The sequence below is a fragment of the Aricia agestis genome, chromosome 22 (genome assembly GCF_905147365.1).
Source record: "Aricia agestis chromosome 22, ilAriAges1.1, whole genome shotgun sequence".
Classification (NCBI taxonomy): domain Eukaryota; kingdom Metazoa; phylum Arthropoda; class Insecta; order Lepidoptera; family Lycaenidae; genus Aricia; species Aricia agestis.
In genome coordinates, this window is record NC_056427.1 from 5110991 (window position 1) to 5137365 (window position 26375).

At 39.5% G+C, this 26375-nt stretch overlaps 1 protein-coding gene and 1 long non-coding RNA gene across 5 annotated transcripts in view; one reads left to right on the forward strand and one right to left on the reverse strand.

The window, feature by feature from the left end:
- The window catches only part of LOC121737958, an 88212-nt gene extending 83182 nt beyond the window's left edge, over positions 1-5030 (forward strand). For all 4 annotated transcript variants that reach the window (XM_042129701.1, XM_042129703.1, XM_042129705.1 and 1 more), the window contains 2 exons: positions 2552-2561; positions 5020-5030. In XM_042129701.1, the coding sequence (XP_041985635.1) occupies positions 2552-2561; positions 5020-5021 (12 nt within the window). In that variant the 3' untranslated portion in view covers positions 5022-5030. The remainder of the gene's footprint in view (positions 1-2551; positions 2562-5019) is intronic.
- The window catches only part of LOC121737965, a 380295-nt gene that overhangs the window by 330383 nt on the left and 23537 nt on the right, over positions 1-26375 (reverse strand). The window lies entirely within an intron of this gene.

Below are 26375 nucleotides of genomic sequence, written 5' to 3' on the forward strand. Positions count from 1 at the left end.
TCGGGTAACTCTTAGAACGATAATCTCGACTTTTTATGAGTTCGAAGTAAGATATAGACATACAGACAGACATACTTTCGCATTTTAAATAATATTAGTATGGATGTACTTGCGTACATCCATACTAATATTATTTAAAATGCGAGAATTTTATATAAATAAGAATAATATTGCTATTATTCTTATTTATATAAAATTCTCGTGTCACAATGTTAGGCCGCGTACTCCTCCGAAACGGCTTTACTGATTTTAACCAAATTTTATATGCATATTCAGTGAGTCTGAGAATCGGCTACTGGGTACTTTTTATATTGATAAGTGCGTTTGTTGAATAAATAATACTAAATTATTATAACTCGACACTGACGGCGACCATTGTTTGTGCGACAGGATAGCGATGGACGTTGCCATGGTGACATACTTATTTAGTCACATCAATAAAATAATACGGACGAAATACTTTATATGGCAAAGAAACGTTTACCGGGACAGCTAGTTATAATATAAAAACTCGTTGTGCCTTTTACGATAAGTAAAAGTCATCATTTTCCCAATATTTTATGATCTGTGTGTATTTTATTACGGTTATTGTCTTACAGAAAATCAATTTTTATGACAAAATTTATGGTTCTTATACATGTCAGTTATACAGGTTGTAACAAAACAAAGTAATAAATAATAATACTTTAAGCCCTAAAGTATTAAAATTATTATCAGCGCCGTAAATAGGGCGCGGCGGTGCCACCGGTGCCCAGGCACAGAGCGTAGACTCTGGGGGGGCGCAAGAATGGCCAGGCAGACTCTTATTTTTTCGAATTGCTCCCGATAAGTACTTCCCGCTGCGCCCCAGAGATGTTTTCCAATGTAGTAAAAAAATATATATCCACAGCCGAACATATTATAATTTATAACCTTCTCCTTTTTGGGAGTCAGTTAAAAAACAAGGGTGCAGTTATATAAGCTCGCACAGGGCGCAAAAAAGGCTATTTACGGCACTGATTATTATAGGTCTTCTAGAATCTGATGGCAAAAATGGAAAAAAGAAATTGACGCTACCTATACTGGGGAAATTGGAGCAAAACCTTTTTTTCTTATGGTATATTCTGTGTGTGATACATGCAAAATGCGTGCCATGCTTCGGCACGAATGGGCCGGCTCGACCGGATAAATACCACGTTCTCACAGAAAACCGGCGTGAAACAGCGCTTGCGCTGTGTTTCGCCGAGTGAGTGAGTTTACCGGAGGCCCAATCCCCTAACCCCTACCCTATTCCCTTCCCTACCCTCAACTATTCCCTTCCCTTCCCTTCCCTACCCTCCCCTATTACCCTATTCCCTCTTAAAAGGCCGGCAACGCACTTGCAGCTTTTCTGATGCTGCGAGTGTCCATGGGCGACGGAAGTTGCTTTCCATCAGGTGACCCGTTTGCTCGTTTGCCCCCTTATTTCATAAAAAAAAAAAAAAATGCAAATGTAAAAAAATATCCAATGATTAAGGATATTTTTTGAAAATCTCCTATCCAAATTTGACATGAGATTCTGATAGACTTATACTTTGCTTTGTTAACTACAGTTTAGGTTAAAAGTATATAATATAAACTAAAAGAGCAAATTTTTGGTACTTAATTTGTGTCCAGCTTTTACAAAAGCTTTAAAAAGTTATTCTTTCAGCACTGCTACTAAAAATTGTTTTATTTCAGAATAGATTTGTAACAAATGCTTTCAGAATGTTGATGCTACTGGTGCCTACCACCGGTTCGGGAACTATCCCAGCGTAAGAAACTCGCACGGGGTCCCACTTTTTACCAAAAAAGTGAGAAAAAAATTAATCTTTCACAGTTAACCCTATATGTATAAGAAAAACATACCTTTAAGTACCTACTTTGTTTAGTTACACCCTGTAGTGACTTTACAACCTTCTACGACAAGTGCACACACACGCACACACACATATTATACACGTTATGATAAAACCAGATTATGTCTAGACCCAGGCCAAAACCTATTTTGGGCTATGAAGGCTTACATACATGCAAAGATTAAGATAAGACATGCTCCTGAAAGAAAAAGATTGGTTAAAACATCTATGGTTAAACACTTACAAGAATATACATGGATTGTTTAATGTGATAAACGAAAAAAGACTGGCAAAATGCGAAAAAAATATAACACCTTTTTCCCGAATAAAACGGTAAACATGTTTTTCTATAATATCAATTATGTACCAACATTCTGAAAAAAGTCTAAACCTCTCAACATCTCATCGAAAAATAAACTCTCTGTTTTCAATCAGAAAGTTCAAATTCAAATGTAGAGCGACGAACGCTGTAACCACCTCGATTTTAGTCAAGCCTATTTTGGACTCTGTTTTGCTGAAATAGAGTTCTATTTTGGATGGCCGGAGCTGAAATTTTTCCTACACGATAGGAGGTGCGGGGTTTCAGGAACCTTCAAAGCCAGTCTCGTTTGGATCTCGTCGCGAGCGAACGCTTCGCAACTTTAAGTCTTACGTGATATGTAAACATTTTTTTTAATTTGTGACCGTTGTGTTTGTGCATTGGATGTGCTTAGCCTTTGGAATATTTCGGTAAGTAAAAAAAAAAATAGCCAATAAAAACCAATCAAAGAGAATAGAATTTTAAATTAAAAATTCAAAATTGGAATTCGAGATTGGACTGTAAACAAATAGAGCGGAGAGAAGTGCCGTTCGAAGTTCAAAAGTGCTTTTGCATCGAATAATGTCATAAGTTAAAAGATATAGAATTGAGCAGCAAATTGTCGTTACTCGTTCGATTTTTGAAAATTGTTTTTTTCAGCGAATAATTTCTAATAGGGATCCCTAGAACAAATTTTTTTTTGATTAAGTACTATCAAGCTAATTTTTTGTGAGTAGCTTCATTTTGATAAGACGAACAACAATAATTTCATCTGCGAAAAATCTCGAAAGTAAGACTAGGTAGCTAACAGAGATAGAAAGGATTTCATACTTTGATTTGATGGTCCTAAAATATGGATTGTTCTATTTGTAGGACAATTTTTTTAGTTACTGTCTAGTCCCGTGTAAGCTCTTAGGTAATAATTCATCAAATTGGTAAAAGTCTCAGACCCACAGATTGAAAAAACTAATCTATTAGTAAAGTAAAAATATATTATGTCAAAACAACGTTTAAAATATACAGCTGCGTGTGAAATATTCCTACTTAATACCTACACTTTAAATATAATACAATTCTAACACGCTATGTTATTACAATAATACCATCATTATAAAATAATGGACTTCGCTTAAAATGGTTTCATTTATTTAAGTGAGAATAATAATTGTTATTATTTGTATGCCCCTTACTAATAATAATCGGCCAAGTGCGAGTCGGGCTCGCGCACGAAGGGTTCCGTACCATTATAGCCGTACCCAAAGGGTAAAAACGGGACCCTATTTATAGAACATAACTGCATTCATAACTCAATACGTATTTTTTATGTGGGTTAGTACACGAATGCTTAACAGCGTCCAATTACAAAAGTGCCAATAAAAATAAAGCTTTGATTAAGTATTTAAACAAACAAAAATACTAGTTTTTGTTCATAAAAAACATTGCCCTGGTTGCTCAGTGCTCACAACAGTCCCCTTTTTTATGAAAAAAGGGGGCAAACGAGCAAACAGGTCACCTGCTGGAAAACAACTTCCGTCGCCCATGGACACTCGCAGCATCAGAAGAGCTGCAGGTGCGTTGCCGGCCCTTTAAGAGGGAATAGGGAGGGTAGGGAAGGGAAGGGAATAGGGGAGGGTAGGGAAGGGTATAGGGTAGGGGATTGGGCCTCCGGTAAACTCACTCACTCGGCGAAACACAGCGCAAGCGCTATTTCACGCCGGTTTTCTGTGAGAATGTGGTATTTCTCCGATCGAGCTGGCCCATTCGTGCCGAAGCATGGCTCTCCCACGTGTGAATTAAGAAACACTCCCCTGTCAAAATTGTGTACAAAATCGTCTATAACTCAAAAACTAAGAGGAAAATGTGTGGGCTTCTTTAATGTACAGGCTGTAACAAAACTAAGCTATAATACTTTAGGGTGTGTACGTGTAAAGAGTAAGTACCTGTAAAGAGTTCACTGTGAAAGTAGCAGCGCTGAAAGACCAAAATTATTTTTCACGTTTGTATGGGCAAGCACCCCAGTGCAGCGTCACGAGTTTCCCCATACAAAAGTAAAAAAAATTTGGTCTTAGTTTTGTTACACCTTGTATAGATATACTATTGCCTTTCTTTGTATTGACAGACATTCTCAACATTTAATAAAATTTGCTTAGGACCGTCTTGTATGGACGAGTTTCCAAATACATTTAAAAGCTCGTAGGTTTGTCCAAAGTCCCGAGGTCGCCCTGGAAAAATCCGAGGCAATCTGCTTCCATGGACCGCGGAATGCGCCGCCAGTGGGTGCTGCTGTGATTGTGGGAGGTACGCGAATTGAAGTACGTCAGTCCATGACTTATTTAGGTCTTATGTCGGACAGCCGGTGGTCTTTTAAAGAGCACTTTCGATGTTTGTCGGAGAAAGTCTCGAAGACTGCCGGTGGACTTGCGAGGCTGCTCCCTAACTTGGGAGGACCCAGCCTAAAATGTCGAAACTTGTACATGGGCATAGTGCGTTCAATGTGCATGTACGGAGTACCAATATGGGCCGAACACCTAGCGTCAAAATGCAGACAGATCTTGGTAAGACTGCAACGCACACTGGCCATCAGAGCGGTAAGAGGATACCGCACGATCTCGAAAGACGCAGCATGCGTCCTCGCAGGCAGCGTCCCTTGGGACATCGAAGCCAAATCGTTGGCCGATATCTACTGGCGTTGCCAGGCTGAGCGTAAGGCAGGCTATATTCCGCCGCCAGATCACATAAGACGGTGGAGAAATCAAGCAAAAGACCACGCGTTTGAGCAGTGGCTTGCGCGTCTGAACGAGTCCACAGTTAGTGTAGACCTACTAGCTGCTATGCGTCCCGTACTGAGGGAGTGGGCTGAAAGAGAAGACGGTGCTCTAACTTACCGCCTCACTCAGGTACTGACTGGACACAGGTGTTTCGGTTGGTACCTATGCGACATCGCCAGACGTGAGCAGACAACAGCCTGCCACCATTGCGATGACGAACGGGACACGGCACAGCACACCTTGCTGGCCTGTCCCGCATGGACCGAACAAAGAGCGGCTCTGCAAGCCACCGTTGGAGATGATATCTCACTGCCAGTGATCGTAAGTGCGATGCTGAGCAGCGAAAATTCCTGGAGAGCCGTCTCGACATTTGCCGAGGAGGTGATGTCAGCGAAAGAGGAGTCCTCTCTCTCGACCCTCGGAGGAGGCCAAGGCGTAGGCAAAGGGTCAGACATGGCCCCGACGTCCCGACTTAGCTGGGTAGCTCGAAGTGGGGACGCCGTCGCCCAACATCACCGAGACCCCGAGTTGGCCGCGATGCGCTAAGTGTTCCGCGCATCGCGTCATAGTGACGGTGTGGGCCTAACAGCCATGCACTGAAGCCTTTAGAGGCATCCGCTAGCAGAGTCGCGGTTGTGTATTCCGCGTATCCCGTGGCTCTGCCTTAAGCGGAAGAGCAGGAACACCGTTGGGGTTTTAGTGGGTATGCCCGGGCGCGGCCCTCCGCCCCCAGGGAGTCCCACATACCCCTGTAGCCCTCCCCAGACTGCCGGGGATGCGTAAACGCATTTCCCCAACAAAAAAAAAAAGGTTTGTCCAAAGTCCAAACATCCTTAAGAGGATACACCAGGGGCTAGAGAAATGAAAAAAAAGTACGTGTAATATCTATAGCTGTCTCCCTTACCTCAAGCCTATACCGCAGAACGCGATAGAGACAACTGCAGAAAATCCAGAAAATCAACGATTTGTTGTCCCCTGATTCCTTCTCCAAAACTTAACCGATTTAAGTACTTTTTTCATTAAAGATTAAACAAAGGCTTGAGCTATGTTCCTATGTTTTTTTTTTGTGAATTCTAGCCAAATCTGTTTTCTGGATGTTTGAACACAGCGGAAAATCTGGCCATTTTTTTGGGTTTTTGAACGTTCATAATATCTTATTTAATAATTAAATTATGAAAAAAATTTAAACATTTCAGGAAAAAAAATATAACTCTACAGTCTACTAGCATTATCCAGGGAGGAAACAGGGGACAACGTTTGTATGGAAAAAAGGGCGGTGTGGACTCCTCTTAAGGGCCTGTCCACATCTCCACGTTACGACGTCGTCAACGTGGAACGGTGCTGTAACGTGGCACGGTACGTTGTCGTGACGTGAAAATGTACGTCAACGTAACGTGAAAATGCACGTCACGGTGAAAAAGATTGAGGAAAACAAAGACGTAAAATGTTGCTACACCGTGACGTGCATTTTCACGTAAATTTCACGTCACGTCAACGTACCGTGCCACGTTACCGCACCGTTCCTCGTTGACGACGTCGTGACGTGGAGATGTGGACATTAAGCCGAACCACCAATCCCCAAGCGGCAGTCGGCTGACGCATAACAATTGAAAATCGACTGTGTCTGCGATACCCACGATGGAGGTGTTAATAAACCAAACTCTAACTAATTGTGTTCTGTGTGTTTAGGTGGTGTTTAGCTAATTCCTGTTTTGAATAACGAACGTCAAATATGGCAGATTGAGGGGATAAACGAGTTAGTTACCCGAGACTGATAAAGGGGTATGCTATTTGTAAATGTCATGTGGTAAACGTAAAATATTTTACGAAACTGTGTGTCTGTCTGTTACATATTCACGCTTGAACGGATAACATATTTAGGCCGGTATAAATAGTCAGTACTCAAGATGCATCTCGGTCTCAAGACGCGGTTCAGGCTCTGTGATTGGTAGGCTGTCAAAATTTGGACCAATCATAGAGCCGAACCACGTCTTGAGACCGGGTCGCATCTTAAGTACTGACTATTTATACCGGCCTTAGATTGAATTGACACATGGATATCTCCATGTCAATTTAATTAGGTCCCCAAATAGGACATAGGATACTTTTTATGTGGAAAAAATTTACGGTTCCCGCGCGACAAACGTATTTTGGCGGAATTCCCGGCGTCTTCTATAAGTACATATTATAAAAAACAAAGTCATTTTTTTCCCTTATGTCTCTTTGCTCCCTTTAATCTTTAAAACTACGCAACGGATTTTGATGATTCTTTCAGTGTTACATAGCCCATTTATCGAGGAAGGCTATATGCTATATTTTTTCACGCTAAGACTAATAGGAGCGAAGAAATAGAGGAAAATGTGAAAAAACGGGGAAAATTAATTATTGGAAAAGGGCTAAACTTGAACGCGCTAATCTCAGGAACTACTGGTCCTATTTGAAAAATTATTTCAGTGTTAGATAGCCCATTTATTGAGGAAGGATATAGGCTATATTTTATCATGCTAAGACTAATAGGAGAATGTGGAAAAAATGGAGGAAATTATTTGAAATGGCTTATCTCGCGAACTACTGGAGCAATTTTTATGTTATTTGGCACATATAAGAAGTAGACCACGTGAAGGATCATAGGCTATCGATTTTAATCATTTTTTCAGTGGCTATATATTTTAGACCCGTGCGACGCCGGGGCGGGTCGCTATTCTTATAATAAAAGTATACACAATTAAGTAAATTAAAAGTACGTAATGTTAAGCATACTCTTTGTGGATTGCATCTAAGCTATCTAAGCTAAAAATCCGATAAGCTGCGAGCTCGTAGCAAATTCGAACCTCTTTATTTATTTACGTTTTAGAATAAGAATAAGAAACGTTTATTTTGCAGTACACAACACAATATTTACGAACGGACTGTTAGACTGAATTTTCCAAAAGCCTTTAAAAAGTATATATTTTCAATGGAAAATACACTTGAAAACTTGAAAATTACACTTCGCGCTGTCCCTAGATTGTGACTGAACTGAGCTCCGATCAGGCGCGGTCGCAGCATGAAATTTGGGGGGGAGGGGGTGACTCTACACAATTTTTTTTATCTGCGCCCTCGGACGGTTCTAGGTCGGGCGAAGTGGTGGTTATAGCTAGAAATTTCCTTTTATTTTTAGAGGGGGGGGGGGGGGGGGTCATGTCCCCTGTGACCCCCCCTTCGGACCGCGTCTGGCTCCAATCTGGCTAACTGCTTAGGATGAGTGGGTTCTGATGCTGTATCAGCACCTTGTCAGCATTTCTACTAACTAACCAGGGATATAACAAGATGAAAGAATAGGGACACAAAACAATTAATTTAACATTTTATCCAAATGGACCCCAGCTCAGAATTCGCAGCCTGCCTGTACACTGATTTTCTGTTGGGACCAAAGTGTGACATCACAATAGTATAGTTTGAGCAATAAACAAGAAGCATACTAAATTAATAAATGAATATTATCTAAATACTAAATAAATTAAAGAAAATTAGTAACTAAGGCTGCGTCCCCATCAGACACGGCGCCGCACCGTGTCACGGTGCCGCGTACGGTGCGTCCCTATTCAGTCGATATTTGCGCTCGAACGAGAGTGCTTGTCCAGACTTAAGCACTCTCGTTCGACGCTGCCTAAAAGATAATACAATATAATCGTGTTCGGAAATTTTGAAAAAATAATCAAAATGGCCGGCGGCTAGATATGCCAGGCTCCATACAAAAATGTTCGAACCCCTTTATTTAATTTAGGATTCTGTATAATGTATGGCATATGTACGGAACCTTTGAATTGTCTTTGTCTTGTCTTGTCTATATAGTCTGTCAAAAAAGTGAAAAAATTAAAAAGTGGCAATATCGTAGTCATCCCTTTTTTCTTAGATTGATTTGAAAGGGATGACACTTTTTGTTGCCACTTTTTAATGTCTTCACTTTTTTTACTATATGTCTAAAGGTATATCCATACCAAATTGCAGCAAAATCGGTTCAGCGGTTTGGGCGTGAAGAGGTTACAGAAAGACAGATACATAAATTATAATATAACTGAGGGTTCTGTCAAGTCTCAACACAAGAAACTCCAAAGACTAGTTGTGCCTCGTCTCATCGCTTCATAACTGTCCGACTCACGATTGACCGGATTAACTCTATGTTCAACCACATAGTTTTTTTTTTTTTTCTTCTTATAATGGCACTTCGGCTATAGCCATGGCCAGTGTCAAGTATAATATTATGGCGGGAAAACAATATTCTTTAATACAATTTTTTCTATATTATCATCAGGTCAGTCAGGTCTAAAGTCTAGTCAAAGTCTAAGTATAAAGTCAATACAGTCAAGAAGTCAAGTCGGTCGATTCAGTAAAGTGGTAGACGCTTTACTGAAACTTTCGATGGAGTTTTGGAGGGAACACAAAAGAGCACGTTTCTGGTTATTACTTCACTTTCCCACACTTATGCACGATAACGAATATCTAATGGTTAATATTCTACCAATATTACACATTAAAAACTCAGATAACACAATTTTAGGAAAATAATTTAAAAACACAACATCACTCTTTCACATTCTCCGCAAAACTCCAACCACATAGTTGATTCTGTTATTTCTGCCATAGACAACATATTTTTGATCGACCCAGTCACGTTTATTTTTATTAGCTGGCTAACGAAAACCACAATGTAACACAGATTGCGATGATTGGTATACTGTTTTATATTTATAGTGCACTATACGCAGAAATCAACTAGGCACTGATTGCCATGGAGTTTTCTCAGAAATAATGTCTATTTTACTTTTGCGGGTTATTTTCATGTTTTTGTTACTCGTTTGCTATTCGTTTGCTATTCTAAACTTTGTCCTTTCCTGGGACTCAAATACAGTGACAGCAACGCAACAGCTATTTACTGTTGCATTGGTATAACTTAATGCAGTGTTTCCAAACTTGTCAGGACCGCGACCCATCTACAAGAAAGTTTAAAGTTCGCGGCTCACCTTGTGTCATGTTCAAGACAAAAAGCGGTGTGTTGCTGCCGCTGACCATATCATCATCGTCAGTTTACTGACGTTCACTGCTGGACTTGGGCCTTTTCTAAAGCTCCTCACCACACCCATTTCAATTAATGGCGACCTACACTTTGAGAAATGCTGACTTAATGTGTTGTTATTGACTACATGACGCCTGGAACTCCGTTGCGCCAAAATTCGTTTATGGCGCGGGAATCGTATTTTGTTTTGGGATAAAAAGTATCCTAGGTCCTAGCCTGGGCGTGAAGTCGAGGCAACAGACAGACACAACTTTCGCATTTATAATATTAGTATGGATTATAATCCTTTCCAAAATGTGCACAACACCGCTAAAGAAGTTGTCTTCAACAATAAAGAACCAGCAAATATTTTTTTGATTCAAACAAAACACGATGTTAGAAAGAGATAAAACTGTCATCGTGTGTCTCGCTTGTTTCGACTGAAAAATGTTCCGAATTCAAAAGTTTAGTTTGAATTTAGAATAGCGCTTTTACGAGGGGCAGTTGAAAAGAGAACACCGTTAGTTTCTTTTGAATTTCGAACGATTCAAGTTTTGAAACGACGTCATTTTGTTGTAAAAGTTTTATTGAATATATGTGGAAACAACATGAAAAATAAAATTTCAGATCAAACATCAATTTGGTAGTATAAATTACACAAAACTTCATCCAACAGCAAACGGGTCACCTGATGGAAAGCAACTTCCGTCGCCCGTGGACACTCGCAGCATCAGAAGAGGTGCAGGTGCGTTGCCGGCCTTTTAAGAGGGAATAGGGTAATAGGGGAGGGTAGGGATGGGAAGGGAAGGGAATAGGGGAGGGTAGGGAAGGGAATAGAATAGGGATTGGGCCTCCGGTAAATTCACTCACTCGGCGAAACACAGCGCAAGCACTGTTTGACGCCGGTTTTCTGTGAGAACGTGGTATTTCTCCGGTGGAGCCGGCCCATTCGTGCCGAAGCATAGCTCTCCCACGTCTAAATTTAAATTTAGTTCTTCAAGCCCCATACGCTCACTGGTGAACGAGACACAATAGAATATCTATTGTGCGATGGGTTAATATTATCCATACCAATATTATAAACACGAAAATGTGTCTGTCTGTCTGTTACCTCTCCATGTCTAAACCGCTGAACCGATTTTGTTTAAAGGCATAGAGAATAGAAATACTTTTAGTCATTACTCATTAGTCATTACAAATAGATTTTGGGGATCGGTAAAAAATCATAAACTAACATGATGGACACGTGACTTTATCGATAATTCGTAGGACAGAATGAGAGAAGACCAACGGCGCGGCGTAGGAGAGGAAGTACCATCCCTCTATCTGTAGAAAATGTCTGCTATTTCGTTTTTACTTCTTTTGTCTTCAAAAAAAACATAGGTTTACACTTGTAAACCTATGTTTTTTAGGGTTCCATACCTAAAGGGTAAAAACGGGTCCCTATTACTGAGACATCGTGATCTGTCCGTCTGTCTGTCTCCAGGCTGTATCTCAAACACCACTATAACTAGACTTCTGAAAGCAAACCTTAAAGCAAATAAATGATTGATTGATTGATTGAAAGTTTTATTTTCAAATAATGGAGTTTTGTGTCTCGTCCCACTACGCTGACTATAGACAACAGAACGTTGAAACAACACGAAACTTTTTCCCATAAACTTCACGGCGTTGATCAAAACACTATAAACTGGAAACTCGGCCAACAGTATCGAAAGTTGTGGTGATAAAAAAGTTTTTTACTCAGTGGTGAAAAATGTGAATTGTTTTACGCCATGCTTCTCATTCTCATCTTATGTACCATATCATTTATCATATATTATTTTGTATGTACCCTTAAGAATTTTAGTCAACCCCTACAACACAAGTATTCTTAGTGTAGACTGTAGGGGTCGCACACTTTTGTGAACCTTGGTGCTATGATAATATTTGTGTTCCTATCTTTTTTTTTATGAAATAAGGGGGCAAACGAGCAAACGGGTCACCTGATGGAAATCAACTTCCGTCGCCCATGGACACTCGCAGCATCAGAAGAGCTGCAAGTGCGTTGCCGGCCTTTTAAGAGGGAATAGGGTAATAGGGGAGGGTAGGGAAGGGAATAGGGTAGGGGTTAGGGGATTGGGCCTCCGGTAAACTCACTCACTCGGCGAAACACAGCGCAAGCGCTGTTTCACGCCGGTTTTCTGTGAGAACGTGGTATTTATCTGGTCGAGCCGGCCCATTCGTGCCGAAGCATGGCTCTCCCACGTATAAATCTAAATTTGTATTTAATTAGAGACAATAAAGTTTATTTATTTATAGCCGGCAGCAGTCTGGATGACAAACTTTTTTATATTTAAATTGTTCTCTTTTTTTTTTTTACTTATATACGCTAGTTTTTATTGTAATTTAGTTTTATTGTATTAGTTTATTTATGCTAAGTAAGTACTCACATACGCTACGTGATTACTCGATAGAGAAATCACGTAGAGTAAAACCACGGCTCGGGCTTTCTTCCACACATTCGGCATTGCTCGATAGTTTCACTCCAAATCGATATATTTAATTCCATCGTCGATGCGAGCCTTCGAGCTGGCTCGATGCGAGCCTTCGAGCTGGCTCGATGCGAGCCTTCGAGCTGTGAGTTTTGCGGTCCACACAGTAATTATTACTCCATTTTGAGTAAAACTATCGAGCAACATTACAGTGTGTGAGTACTTAGCATTATAGAAAATCCATGGATAAAATCTGTTAGCTAAGCATTGGTTCATGGATGCTGCTTTCTTCGCGCAGAAGTTCTTTATTTAAAGTGCGGTAACCGTACATTTTTCTTGGATATTCCTTGGTGTTTGTCTTCTTTGTCGTTTTCTTCATTACTGAAGGTCACGCCTGGAAAAGTTCTCCTCTACTTTTTTGATAAGCTCTTCCATTTTGTTCGGTCTTCTGCTTCTCTAAGGGCGGCTGCTATTTTCAGTCCAGTGAGTGTCGTAATTCAGTCACAGCATCGGGTAGGTGATCGACCCCTGGATCGCTTGCCTTAAATTTTTCCCGGTGTGTGTAATTTGTCTGTTTCTGCGTAACCTCTCTTTTGCCTTAACTTCTGTTCAGAGGTAATTTTGATAAAATATAGGATGACATAGCTTGAGTCCTGAAGAAGAAGACCTAAGTTACCCTCTTTTTGGCTAAATTAAACATGAACATGAACATACTTTGAGTCTTGGAGAGGACAAAAGATAGGTTTAAGCTATAACCTTAAACCGAATACAAAAATGAAATATGCACAGTTTAAAAGGATAACCTTTTGCAAGCTACCTTTCAAGGCATGGACGTAACGAGGGGGGGGGGGGGGGGAAGGCAGGGGGGGGCGGCAGCTGTCCCCCCTGGATCATGTTGACGTCCCTACTAAGTATATTATCTAGTACTTTCATCTATAAAAATTAAAAAAATAATAAAACGAATTTTGTCATTTGTTTGCAATACAATATTTTAACAACAAAAAAAAAATATTATTTATAAACACTTAGCTTATAAAAAATCTGATTTGCCCTCCCCTGGCTATCTTCGTTATCTTCGTGTCAAAGCTAACTAAGTTTCTCGGAAGGTAAATTGTGAAACTTATTAAATAAACCCCTTACTAAGGTCACAACTCACAGTATATACCACACAGTAGTACAACACTGTTCTTTAATATGAAACAAGGCTACACAGAATGAATATACAGTAGAGCAGTTCTCAAACTTTTCTGGTGGCAAAACCCTTTTAAGAAGTGAAATTTTTGACAGATCCCCCCCCAAAAAAAAACGTGCTGCCACGGTAAAGCATAGCAATTTTTAACAACTTATGCAATAATTATAATTCGCATACGTCTAGTCGCACGCTCACAAACACCGTGCCTAAGTCTGGCAACTCCGCCCCGCTGTGCGGAGCGGGGGCGTTAGGTTTTTTCGTTGCGGAATTTCTTGATTCGTTAGTCGTTAGTTTTGGCAAAATTATATTATCGCGATGGTGGAATGAAAAAAGTTACCAAGCGCCATAATCGCCACGCCTCTCTTACAAGTTACAATTATTTTTTTTCTTTAAAAATCTTACTGTCAAATAAATTGTTCAATATATGTAGGTCCTGGCCCTTTAGACAAACTATCTTCCGTTAAAAACGATGACGAAATTCGTTATCAAAATGTATGCGGTTTGACATAAGCCATCGCTAAATGACATTTCGCTTGCGAAGACTAGTGTCACATGCCATACATTATGATAACGAATTTTGTAATCGTTTTTAAAGAAAGGGTCTTTGGCTTCGGCCTCTGAGGCGCGTCGTTATTATTATTGACGTAAAATCCACAACACAAAATTCTTCAGGCGAATAAAGCAGTAAGAATTGCTTTATTTATTATTAACTTGTACTTAGGTATTCAACTAGAGTTCGTCACGAACTTATTAGGTTTTTCCTAGCACATTTTGCGTGTAGGACTAAACTGAGTCTAGACTTAGGTCACGCGATGACTATAGCTATGCTAGTATTATAAATACTAGATGACGCCTGCAACTCCGTTGCCCCAAAATTCGTTAATCGCGCGGGAACCGTACATTTTTCCGGGATAAAATTATCCTATGTGCTTTCCCGGGACTCGATGTATCTCCATACCAAATTTAAGCAAAATTGATTAACCGGTTTAGGCGTGAAGATCTATAACTGTCGCAGTCATCTAGTTGAATCTGCTATTTGAGTGAATGACTAGTGAACTCATTAAATGAAACCATTTAAAGGTTTGACGATTTGGCCTTTAGTATAGACGTTAAACGTACAGTCAACGACTTGACAAGTTTGCCTTTAGTCATTAAATTAGTTGATTTCATTCAATGAATTCGTTAGTCATTCAATTAAATGACATATTCAACCAGATGACTGTGACATATTATATACTATCTTATATCTTTAAGCGAACAATTCTTGTATATATATAAATATATAATTGGAATCTCGGAATCGGCTCCAACGATTTTCATGAAATTTAGTATATAGGGGGTTTCGGGGGCGTTAAATTGATCTAGCTAGGAATCATTTTTAGAAAATGTCATTTTATTCGTGTTTTATCGAATACCGAGTAAAGCTCGGTCAAATAGCTAGTAACAATAATAGACAGACAGATAGACAGACTGATACACTTTCGCATTTATAATATTAGTATGGAATCTAGTGCAATAATTAAATTAAGTATACAGGATATTAAAACTTTTCGGAGTGTCACGTCGAAATGCAATTGTATTTCAGCGTGACGTTTCCGTGTCACGTCATAATGTTATGACGGTGCAGCGTAACAGTGTTTGCAGAGTTCATACAAAATATATGCACTGTTTTTTCAACTGGACATTTGGAGTGTTTGCTCAGTTTGCTGCCATTAATATTTGTATTTTGAAATTCGAATGTACGCGATTACGAAGGCAAAAGGGAGGGTAATGACTTTGTTCAAACTTTGTCTTGTTATCCATCCATCCATCAATATATACAGGGTGCAATTAAACCTTCCTGCCAATTTTTTCCAGGAATTAGGTATCACTAGGAGAGTCCATTTTACCAAAAAAAAAATGGGTGTTATTATTTTTTTCAATGACATATTTTATCCCATTTAAAATCTTTGCAGAACGGTCACTCGTGGCGCGGGGGGCGGGATGAGGCGCGCGCGCGGGGGCACGTCACGCGCGGCCGACGCATCGTGTCCATTAATTGTAGTTGTGGCGGTACCCACAATTCGCCTAATATTCCTGCATCGCGCTATCGAAGTTTTCTGAGCGCGTCGGTATATATACGACAGCTGAAATGTCGTATATATACCGACGCGCTGTGGGCTTCGGCCTGACCGGGCATAACACCTCGCGCGGTCGGAAGATCTTCCTTTGGCCGACACTCATTATTCCCACATTGGTGACCCCGACGTGATTGGTGACACCAATGTGGGATAATATGTGCATGGTGGCCACATAGTGTTTTTTAGGATAACCTGCGAAAGGTATTTCTCAACATTTTAGTACTGAGTGACTATAAAAGAAAAAATATTTTTTTTTTAAATATTTATTTTTAACAAGGATCAATATATTAAAATTTGGCAGGAAGGTTTAATTGCACCCTGTATAATAAATGCGAAAGTGTGTCTGTCTGTCTGTCTATTACCTCTTCACGCCCGCTGAACCGATTTTGCTGGGCATGGAAATACTTTGAATCCCGGGAGGACATAGGATACTTGTTATCCCGGAAAAATGTACGGTTCCCGCGCGATAAACTAATTTTGGCGCAACGGAATTGCGGGCGTCATCTGGTTACTGTTAATATTATGGTAGTTTTTGTTTCCTTGGTAATAGAACTTTGGCTGGACACTAGCCAAATAAAATTTTTTTTTCAATGAAATAAGGGGGCAAACGAGCAAACGGGTCACCTGATGGAAAGCAACTTCCGTCGCCCATGGACACTCGCAGCATCAGAAGAGCTGCAGGTGCGTTCCCGGCCTTTTAAGAGGGAATAGGGTAATAGGAGAGGGTAGGGAAGGAAATAGGGGAGGGTAGGAAAGGGAAAAGGGTAGGGGATTGGGCCTACGGTAAACTCACTCACTCGGCGAAACACAGCGCAAGCGCTGTTTCACGCCGGTTTTCTGTGAGAACGTGGTTTTTCTCTCTCTTTCTTCTTTCTAGGCCCATTCGTGCCGAAGCATGGCTCTCCCACGTCAAAAACAATAATAGTCATCGAAACAATCAACAATTTTTTATCCATCTCATTTTCCGTGTTAAAACGGCTCAACAATTTTTAATCAAACTCTGTCGCATCCTTTGGGTAATTGCTCCCAAATCGCGAATAAAAATAAATCTCTAAATAGTATAAAACAAAGTCGCTTTCCGCTGTCTGTATGTATGTATGTATGCTTAGATCTTTAAAACTACTCAACGGATTTTGATGCGGTTTTTTTTAATAGATTGAGTGTTTCAAGAGGAAGGTTTATATGTATAACATATGCATAATATGGTAGAGAAACACTGATAATTTTAGAGGTTTCTAATGTTATGTCGTAAATAAATTCATTTTTTTGCGTTTATATTGCAAACGCTGGCTAAACCCTACGAGATAGATCAAAATAATGTACTACAGTATTGTACGCCTTAATAAGGTAAACAAAAAAGTCCGCGATGGTATATGTCTATTTCTTAGGGATAACTCACAATAGCCATTTTTGTTCTTTACTTTTTACGAAAAATAATGGCTTATTTACGAAGCGATTTTAACAATTTACAACATTAACCCTTATCCAAATAAACATATTTGGAAGCTAAGACATTAAATGTAGATTATAATTGTCTTTTACACTATACAATTTCGATCAATACTTTAGAAGTTTTCAAACGTATAAACTTACGCGGAATCAAAAAATATGTCGCGCGGCGGCGGCCGAGGGACATAGCGGTTACGGCGGAACCGGCCGGGGGCTCTCATAAGCTTCGGGCTTATGTTATTGTAGTAGATAGTGTATTTCGTCATTGTGTGGTTGTGCAGACGGTAACGCAGAGGAGCAACCACAGCGCTTTCTTTCAGATATTCATTGTTTCTGGTTCTTTGGTTTCTGAATTGTCGATAAAAATATATTTGACTTGGTTAGAAAAACGGACTTTTGTTTTTGCTTTGCGATTGGGTTATTTGTTGCTTTGTGGGTATTACTATACGATCATGCCTGGAAGACGTCGTCGTTCGAACATAGGTCGTAGTATAGTGAATTCCAAAAGAGCACGTTCAGTAAGAGATGAAGAATCGTCAACGGAACGTGAGACTCGCCTCAGCCAGAATAGTGATAGAAATCGGATACAGAGAGAAAGAGAATCGTCTGTAGAGCGTGAGGCTCGCCTCAGTCGGAAAAATGATAGAATTCGGATACAGAGAGAAAGAGAATCGTCTGTAGAGCATGAGGCTCGCCTCAGTCGGAAAAATGATAGAATTCGGATACAGAGAGAAAGAGAATCGTCTGTAGAGCGTGAGGCTCGCCTCAGCCAGAATAGTGATAGAAATCGAATACAGAGAGAAAGAGAATCGTCTGTAGAGCGTGAGGCTCGCCTCAGCCAGAATAGTGATAGAAATCGAATACAGAGAGAAAGAGAATCATCTGTAGAGCGTGAGGCTCGCCTCAGCCAGGATAGGGATAGGCATCGAATACAGAGAGCAAGAAAATCATCCGCACAGACACATAGCAACACCGAACAAAACGAACAACCAAACAGCCACAGACCCGAGAGAGTAACTAATTCATGGGTAAATAAAGAAAATTCTGCCAATTTTTGCGAAACTTTTATCGTTTACACAGCACAATAGGAAAAATCACCCGATTTTGAAACATTCTTCATTGGTGCTCCGCTTCTATTGGTCTTAGCGTGATAATATATTATAGGCTACATCCTACTAATATTATAAAGGCGAAAGTTTGTTTGGATATATGGATGTGTGGATGTATGGATGTTTGTTACTCTTTCACGCAAAAACTACTGAACGGATTTTAACGAAACTTTACAATAATATAGCTTATACATCAGAATAACACATAGGCTACAATTTTAACCGACTTTCAACATGGGGGAGGTGTTATGTTCGTTTTCTTATATTCAACGATTACTCCGCCGTATGTTACCCGATTTTTATATTCACAAAAGTGGTGATCTGATGAAGGATCCATAAGTAATCGAGGGAACTCCTCAAAACTTATAGGGAAACGTGTGGTGACTTCGGTTTCGTGAGAAGTATTCTAAGCATATGCTACCAACAAGTAAGATTTTGCACCGAGATATACCTGGTATACCGTGGTTCGGAAGGTGCTGAGAGAACTCCTGATTCTTTATAGATACAAGTTTGGGAGTTTCGGCGTTGTTTTATGAACAGGAACCATATGCTACTATGCAAATTACATTCATCATCATCATCATCATCATCACTACCATATTATACCATTTCATAGTCTTTTAGATCGAGACTCGAGTTTGTCAAGCGATAATTAAAAAAAAATCTTTATTTTATTTCTAAAAATAGTTTGACGACCTCTGTGGCTCAGTGGTGAGCGCGTTGGTAGCTCAAGCCGGAGGTTGCGGGTTCAAATCCCGCCGACGGAACAAAAAGTTTTCAAAGTTCCTGGGTCATGGATGTGTATTAAATATGTGTATCATATAATTAAAATCTTAAATATATGTATAGTATAAAAGTATTAAATATATTTCCGTTGTCTGGTACCTGTAACACAAGTCCATCAGGTACTTACCACGGGGCCAGACTGACGTGGTGTGAAGCGTCTATAGATAAAAAAAATCTATACCTCCCTAATATAATAACATTGAAGAGTATGTTTGCTTGGATGCGTCAATCTCAGGAACTACAGGTCCGATTTAAAAACTTATCTCAGTGTTAGATTGATCATTTATCGAGTAAGACTATAGGCTATATTATATAATATATTATCACGCTAAGACTAATACGACCGAAGAAACTCAGGAAAATGCGGGAAAAACGGGGAAAATATTTTTTATGGGAAAATGTACGGTTTCTGTAAAATTCCTAATTTACGCGGGCGAAGCCGCGCGGGACATCTAGTAGAATATAAATCTAAGATTAGGAAGGATCCAGGAATTTGTCTGTCAAGTAAACAGGCATTAAATTGTACGTCATAGAGGATTTGGGGCCATGAGTTTGGTGCGTCGACGTTTTTTAGTAAAAAAACCGCAGAGAAAACTTTGGTAAGAGCTAGATATCAAACCACGAACGAAACTTGCAAAACCAGAGGAGTAACCTCTTTAGTGTTGCAATTTTTTAAAGTCTAACTGCTCATGATAGATCTACTGTGTTACATTGTTATAGATACTTTTTTTTTTTATTAAATAAGGGGGCAAACGAGCAAACAGGTCACCTGATGGTAAGCAACTACCGTCGCCCATGGACACTCGCAACATCAGAAGAGCTGCAGGTGCGTTGCCGGCCTTTTAAGCGGGAATACGCTCTTTTCTTGAAGGTTTGCAGGTCGTATCGGTCTGGAAATACTGCTGGTGACAGTTCATTCCAGAGTTTTACAGTGCGCGGCAGAAAGTTACGCGAAAAACGCACTGTGGAAGACTGCCACTCATCAAGGTGATGAAGATGGTATGTTTTTCGCGTGGGACGATGGCGAAAAGTTGCAGGTGGTATGATTCCGAACAATTCCTCAGAGCATTCCCCGTGATACAACCGATAGAGGATGCAGAGTGAAGCTACATCTCGGCGTAATTCCAGGGGGTCCAAGCTGTTTGAAACACTATGGCAGTTGTTAGAATTAGCATAATAATGTCTTGGTTCTAAACTAAGTAGATAAAAGAAAAATATGTGTCAAACTTCGTGTCAAATGTCAAAGTCAAAGAGACGTTTATGCTCTCTCTCTATCATCCGCTCTTGCATGGCTGACTGTATATCTTGTTGTTCCAAAATAAATCAAGATAAATCTGCTGAATGGTGTTTAATTCACGTCACAAACTATCAGGTTATGGGCCCAGAGACGTAATCTGTACCCTGCAACGAAGATATTTTGGAAAAATAAGTATTATTTCTCCGACAAGATACAAGTCGCGGACAACGTGCATGGCACCGATTGATTATAGAAGCCTCATAGGACATTTGATGTATTTGGCCGTATGTTCCAGACCAGATATAGCACACAGCGTGAGCTATTTAAGCCAATTTAATAATTGTTATGGCAAGAGTCACTGGAAAGCAGCAAAAAGAATTCTACGTTATCTTCAAGGTACACAAAACTATAAACTTGTTTTTGAAAAATGTATTTTTGAATTAACAGGTTACACAGATGCGGACTGGGGCGGAGATCAGTTGGACCGGAGGTCTTATACTGGGTATGTATTCAGTCTTGGTAACTTTATAATCTCTTGGGAGAGTCGTAAGCAGCGTACGGTGGCACTCTCAAGTACTGAAGCTGAATATATGGCAATCTCTGACTCTAGCAAGGAAGCATTATTTATTCAAACTTTTGTTAATGAATGTACTGGTATTATTTGCAAGATTAATTTGTATAATGACAATCAATCTGCACAGAAACTTTGTAATAATGCTGTGTCCCATTCCAGGTCAAAACATATTGATATAAGACACCATTTTATTCGTGAATTGGTAAATAGGAAGCTTATTAATTTAAGTTATATTTCTACAGATAAAATGTTAGCTGATGTTTTGACTAAATCACTATGCAAGGAAAAACATACAAAGTTTGTATCTCAGTTGTTAAAATAATAATGTACTATTATAAAAGTTATTATTGTTGTTATGTATAGAGTTAGTAAATAAGGTTTAATACATAACAGTTATTTCAGAAATATTGCATTGTGTAATATTATTTCTTTTATCTGTACTAGTTTAAAGGGTAGTGTTAGAATTAGCATAATAATGTCTTGGTTCTAAACTAAGTAGATAAAAGAAAAATATGTGTCAAACTTCGTGTCAAATGTCAAAGTCAAAGAGACGTTTATGCTCTCTCTCTATCATCCGCTCTTGCATGGCTGACTGTATATCTTGTTGTTCCAAAATAAATCAAGATAAATCTGCTGAATGGTGTTTAATTCACGTCACAAACTATCAGCAGTCAACAATTCGAGCAGCCCTTCGTTGGATACGATCCAGAGGGAGCAGTTGGTATTTTGGCGCCCCTGCCCAGAGATGAGAACAATATTCCATATGAGGCCGAACCTGCGCCTTGTAGAGGTGTAGGCGTTGGTCCAGACTGAAGTACTGTCTCGCTCTGTTAAGAACACCAAGCTTCTTCGAGCCTAATTTGGCCTTACCCTCAAGATGATATCGGAACTGGACTTCGCTCGATATGATATTGAATGTACTGTCACTTCTTGGTGGAAATTCATCTTCAATTAAATAATTATACACTTTCCTTGCACTTATTCCACTTTATTTTAATATATTTATTACAAAATTGTTAAATACACGACCGGTTTCGAAAACCGTACACCTGATGATGATTTTTTCGAAACCGGTCGTGTATTTAACAATTTTGTAATAAATATATTAAAATAAAGTGGAATAAGTGCAAGGAAAGTGTATAATTATTTAATTCGCTCGATATGTTGACGCCAAGTATCTCAATGCTAGGGGAGATGGTTAAAGATGTGCCCTCGAAACGAGGATAACCGACCATTGGTGACTTTTTAGTGGTGAACGCGCAGACTTGTGTCTTGGTGGGGTTGAATTGGACTAAGTTACGTCTACCCCATTCAGAGACCTTCTCCAATGAATTCTCCACCTTAGACATAAGTTCGTTTCGACTCTCAGTGACATTTTGCCGAGAAATATTAGGGGAGCCGGTATATACAGCATCACCAGTACTATCATCCGCATAGCAATGAATGCCGTTGGTTTGTAACATGTCATTGATATGCAGTATATATATATTTTTCAATCATACCAGCAATTATGCCTATCACCATAACCCAAGAAGAGATTTGAGAAACCGCAGCGAATTACACCGTCGCAGCCGCAGTCGCAGCGACAATTCGTGGCCCCACCCCGATGATTAATTTCACCGTGTCAAACTCTCCACTCAGGGAGCGAACATTTTTCGATTAGCTGTCGAAATCATTTTCCTTTTACATTATGTTAAAAACTTTCGGGAAGCGATAGAAAGTTCTACAGCAAGTGAAATGTTCGGTCGACCAGCGAATTGGCTTAGGAAGCGTCCAGAAATTACCAGGAATTGTCTGGAATCATACCCCCTTCAACTTTTCGCCATCGTTGTACGCGAAATATATACCATCCTCATCACCTTGATGAGTGGCAGTCTTCCACAGTGCGTTTTTCGCGTAACTTTCTGCCGCGCACTGTAAAACTCTGGAACGAAATCACCAGCAGTATTTCCGGACCTATACGACCTGCAAACCTTCAAGAAAACACCCGACGAAAGGCCTTCAACGCACCTGCAGCTCTTTTAATGTTGCGAGTATCCATGGACGACGGTAGTTGTTTTCCATTATGCGTCTCGTTTGCTCGTTTGCCCCCTAATTTTATGAAAAGTATTTAGGAGGCGCTCTCCTAAAGACTTTACACTAATTTCTTATCTCCTCGATTCTCATCATATGGGGAGAGGTCTCAAAAATCTTACGTCAGTCTGGAACCCAAAGTAACACCATACAAATACTAAATTGGTCTATCGTATATTACTATGAATGGGTAACATACAGACAGAAAGACAAACGTATACATTTGGTATAAGTACATAATATTGACAATTTCTTTTAAGAGTATAGGCAGGTATTTTACGTGGGAGAGCCATGCTTCGGCACGAATGGGCCGGCTCGACCGGAGAAATACCACGTCCTCACAGAAAACCGGCGTGAAACAGCGCTTGCGCTGTGTTTCGCCGAGTGAGTGAGTTTATCGGAGGCCCAATCCCCTACCCTATTCCCTTCCATACCCTCCCCTATTCCCTTCCCTTCCCTTCCCTACCCTCTCATATTTCCCTATTCCCTATTAAAAGGCCGGCAACGCACCTGCAGCTCTTCTGATGCTGCGAGTGTCTATGGGCGACGGAAGTTGCTTTCCATCAGGTGACCCGTTTGCTCGTTTGCCCCCTTATATAATAAAAAAAAGGTATAGGACTAGCTGATGCCCGCAACTCCGTTGCGCCAAAATTTGTTTATTATTCGTACATTTTTCCGGGATAAAAAGTATCCTATGTCCTTACCCAGGACTTAAAGTATCTCCACACCAAATTTCAGCAATATCAGTTCAGTGGTTTGGACGTGAAGACGTAACAGACAAATTAATTTTGCCATCCATAGTATCAGTATGGATTTCTTATAGAAAAGTTTATATCGACCCATCGTCAAAAAGGTCTATTCGCAAGAAAGTCCCAAACTGCTCGAGGGGTATATCCGTATTTGATGGAATCTAAACTAATATTATAAATGCGAAAGTCTGTCTGTCTGTCTGTCTGTCTGTTATCTCTTCACGCCCAAACCACTGAACCGATTTTGATGAAATTCGTTATGAAGATACTTTGAGTCCCGGGAAAGGACATACGATAGTTTTTATCCCGGAAAATGCACGGTTATCTAGTTGGGAATAAACTCGCACAGAATGCGAATAACTGATCAATATGCTTGAGATATTCAATCATATTGTGAATTGTGAAGATGGCGAATATAAAATATTCTCTTCGATATGAAAGACGGAATTGCGGAGTTTAGTTTAAGGGATTGGGAATATATAAGTAGTGCGAATATATCAGGATATTATGTAAATATATACTAATACTAGCTGTCCCGGCAAACGTTGTTTTGCCATATAAAGTATTTCGCCCATATTATTTTATTGAAGTGAGTAAATAAGTATGTCACCATGGCAACGTCCATCGCTATCCCGTCGCACAAACAATGGTCGCCGTCAGTCTCGAGTTGTAATAATTTACTATTATTGACTCAATAAATGCACTTATCAATATAAAAAGTACCCAGTAGCCGATTCTCAGACCCACTGAATATGCATATAAAATTTGGTAAAAATCAGTAAAGCCGTTTCGGAGGAGTATGGTAATTGGTAACTAACATTGTGATACGAGAATTTTATATATAAGAAGATTATTAATGCGAAAGTGTGTCTGTCTGTTACCTCTTAACGCCCAAACTGCTGAACCGATTGTGCGTTTGATATGGTTATACTTTGAGTTCTGGGACCTTTCCCGGCACTCAGAGTATCCGGGATAATAATAATAGTTTAAAAAAAAACTAAAAAAAAGCTTTATTTATTTTCATCTTTTATTAGAATTATTCGAAATCTTTTTTTTTATTTTACAAATTATTGCATTGTCGTTCAAAGTTTCGAATTAATTAGACTACTGGAGATAGGTAAATATCGTGCTCAAAGATTCCGTTACATACATACAGCCCAAGCTAATAAAAGTATGCTTTAAAAGCATCCTATCTCTTCAAAGACATAGGATTAATAGCTATAGGTCTACCAGAATCTGCTGGCAAAAAGTGAGAAAGTAAATTGACTCTAGTAATACCGGGGTAATTGAAATATAACATTTTGATCCTTTTTTCCTCATAGCGGCTTATTCTGTGTCTGAAATATGCATATATAATTATATACAGGGTGTAACAAAAATAAGTGATAATACTTTAGGGTGCATACGTGTTCCTTATAGAGAGCTCACTGTGAAAGTAGCAGCGCTGAAAGACCAAAATTTTTTTTCACTTTTGTATGGGGAAACTCGTGACGCTCGGGCCCTTGCCCATACAAAAGTGAAAAAAAATTTTCTTCTTTCAGCGCTGCTACTTTCACAGTGAAGTCTCTATAAGGAACACGTATACACCCTAAAGTATTATCACTTATTTTTGTTACACACTGTATAAAAAATGATCAAGGATATTTTTTGAAAATATGCCGTCAAAATTTGCCATCAGATTCTGGTAGACATATACTTTAAATCAGAAAACACAGACAAAACGTCTATGTTTATTTTCTCCTTTCCTCAATCCAGTCTTGTTAATCTGTGAAAGTGTTATCATATTATGTCATATGGTGTAAACATACCGAATCATCTGTGTCAACATAGTGGAATATGTGTCAACATAGTGGATATAATATTATGTGTCAACAGAGTGTATGTGATAAGACAGCCATAGTGTGAACTGTGAATCAATCAAAATTATGTAGATTTCGTTCCGAATTATGATTGTACAGTAAACTAGATGACGGTTTCCAGTCCGTTGCGCCAAAATTCGTACGCGGGAACCGTACATATTTTTTTTCACGGTAAAAATTTTTGCAAAATCGCATAAGTGGTTTGGGTGTAAAGAGATTCAGACAGACGGACACTTTCGCATTAATAACATTAATTAGTATTAAAGTATGGATTACTAAGGATTTATTATTATTATACTGTAATCGGCCGTCGGCGAAACATGGCGGTAGCGGCCATTGACTCCCTGTCAAAAACTTGTCATTTTCTATATAAACCGCGATTGACAATGAAGTGTCAGATGTTGTCAATCGCGGCTTTGTATAGAAAAAGACACTAACATTTGTGTTTGTGTTTGTTTTAGGTTAATCAACTCCTGTAAATATGTAATTTTGTTTTGTAACCGTACACGTCTTGTTACTTCACCAGACCTTCGCTACATAGAGCAAAGTCCTTTAAGCCACTCTGACATTGGCAACTCACCGAGGCGGCCATTTTTAAAAGAAGAAGAAGAAGTTTTTGACAAGGAGGCAATGACCGCTACCACCATGTTTCGCCGAGTACAGTATACATATCTAATATATAAAAATAAGTCGGGTTTTCCTTCCTGACGCTATAACGCACGAACCGATTTCCACGGTTTTGCATTCGTTGGAAAGGTCTCGGGCTCCGTGAGGTCTATAGAAAAAAAATATCAGA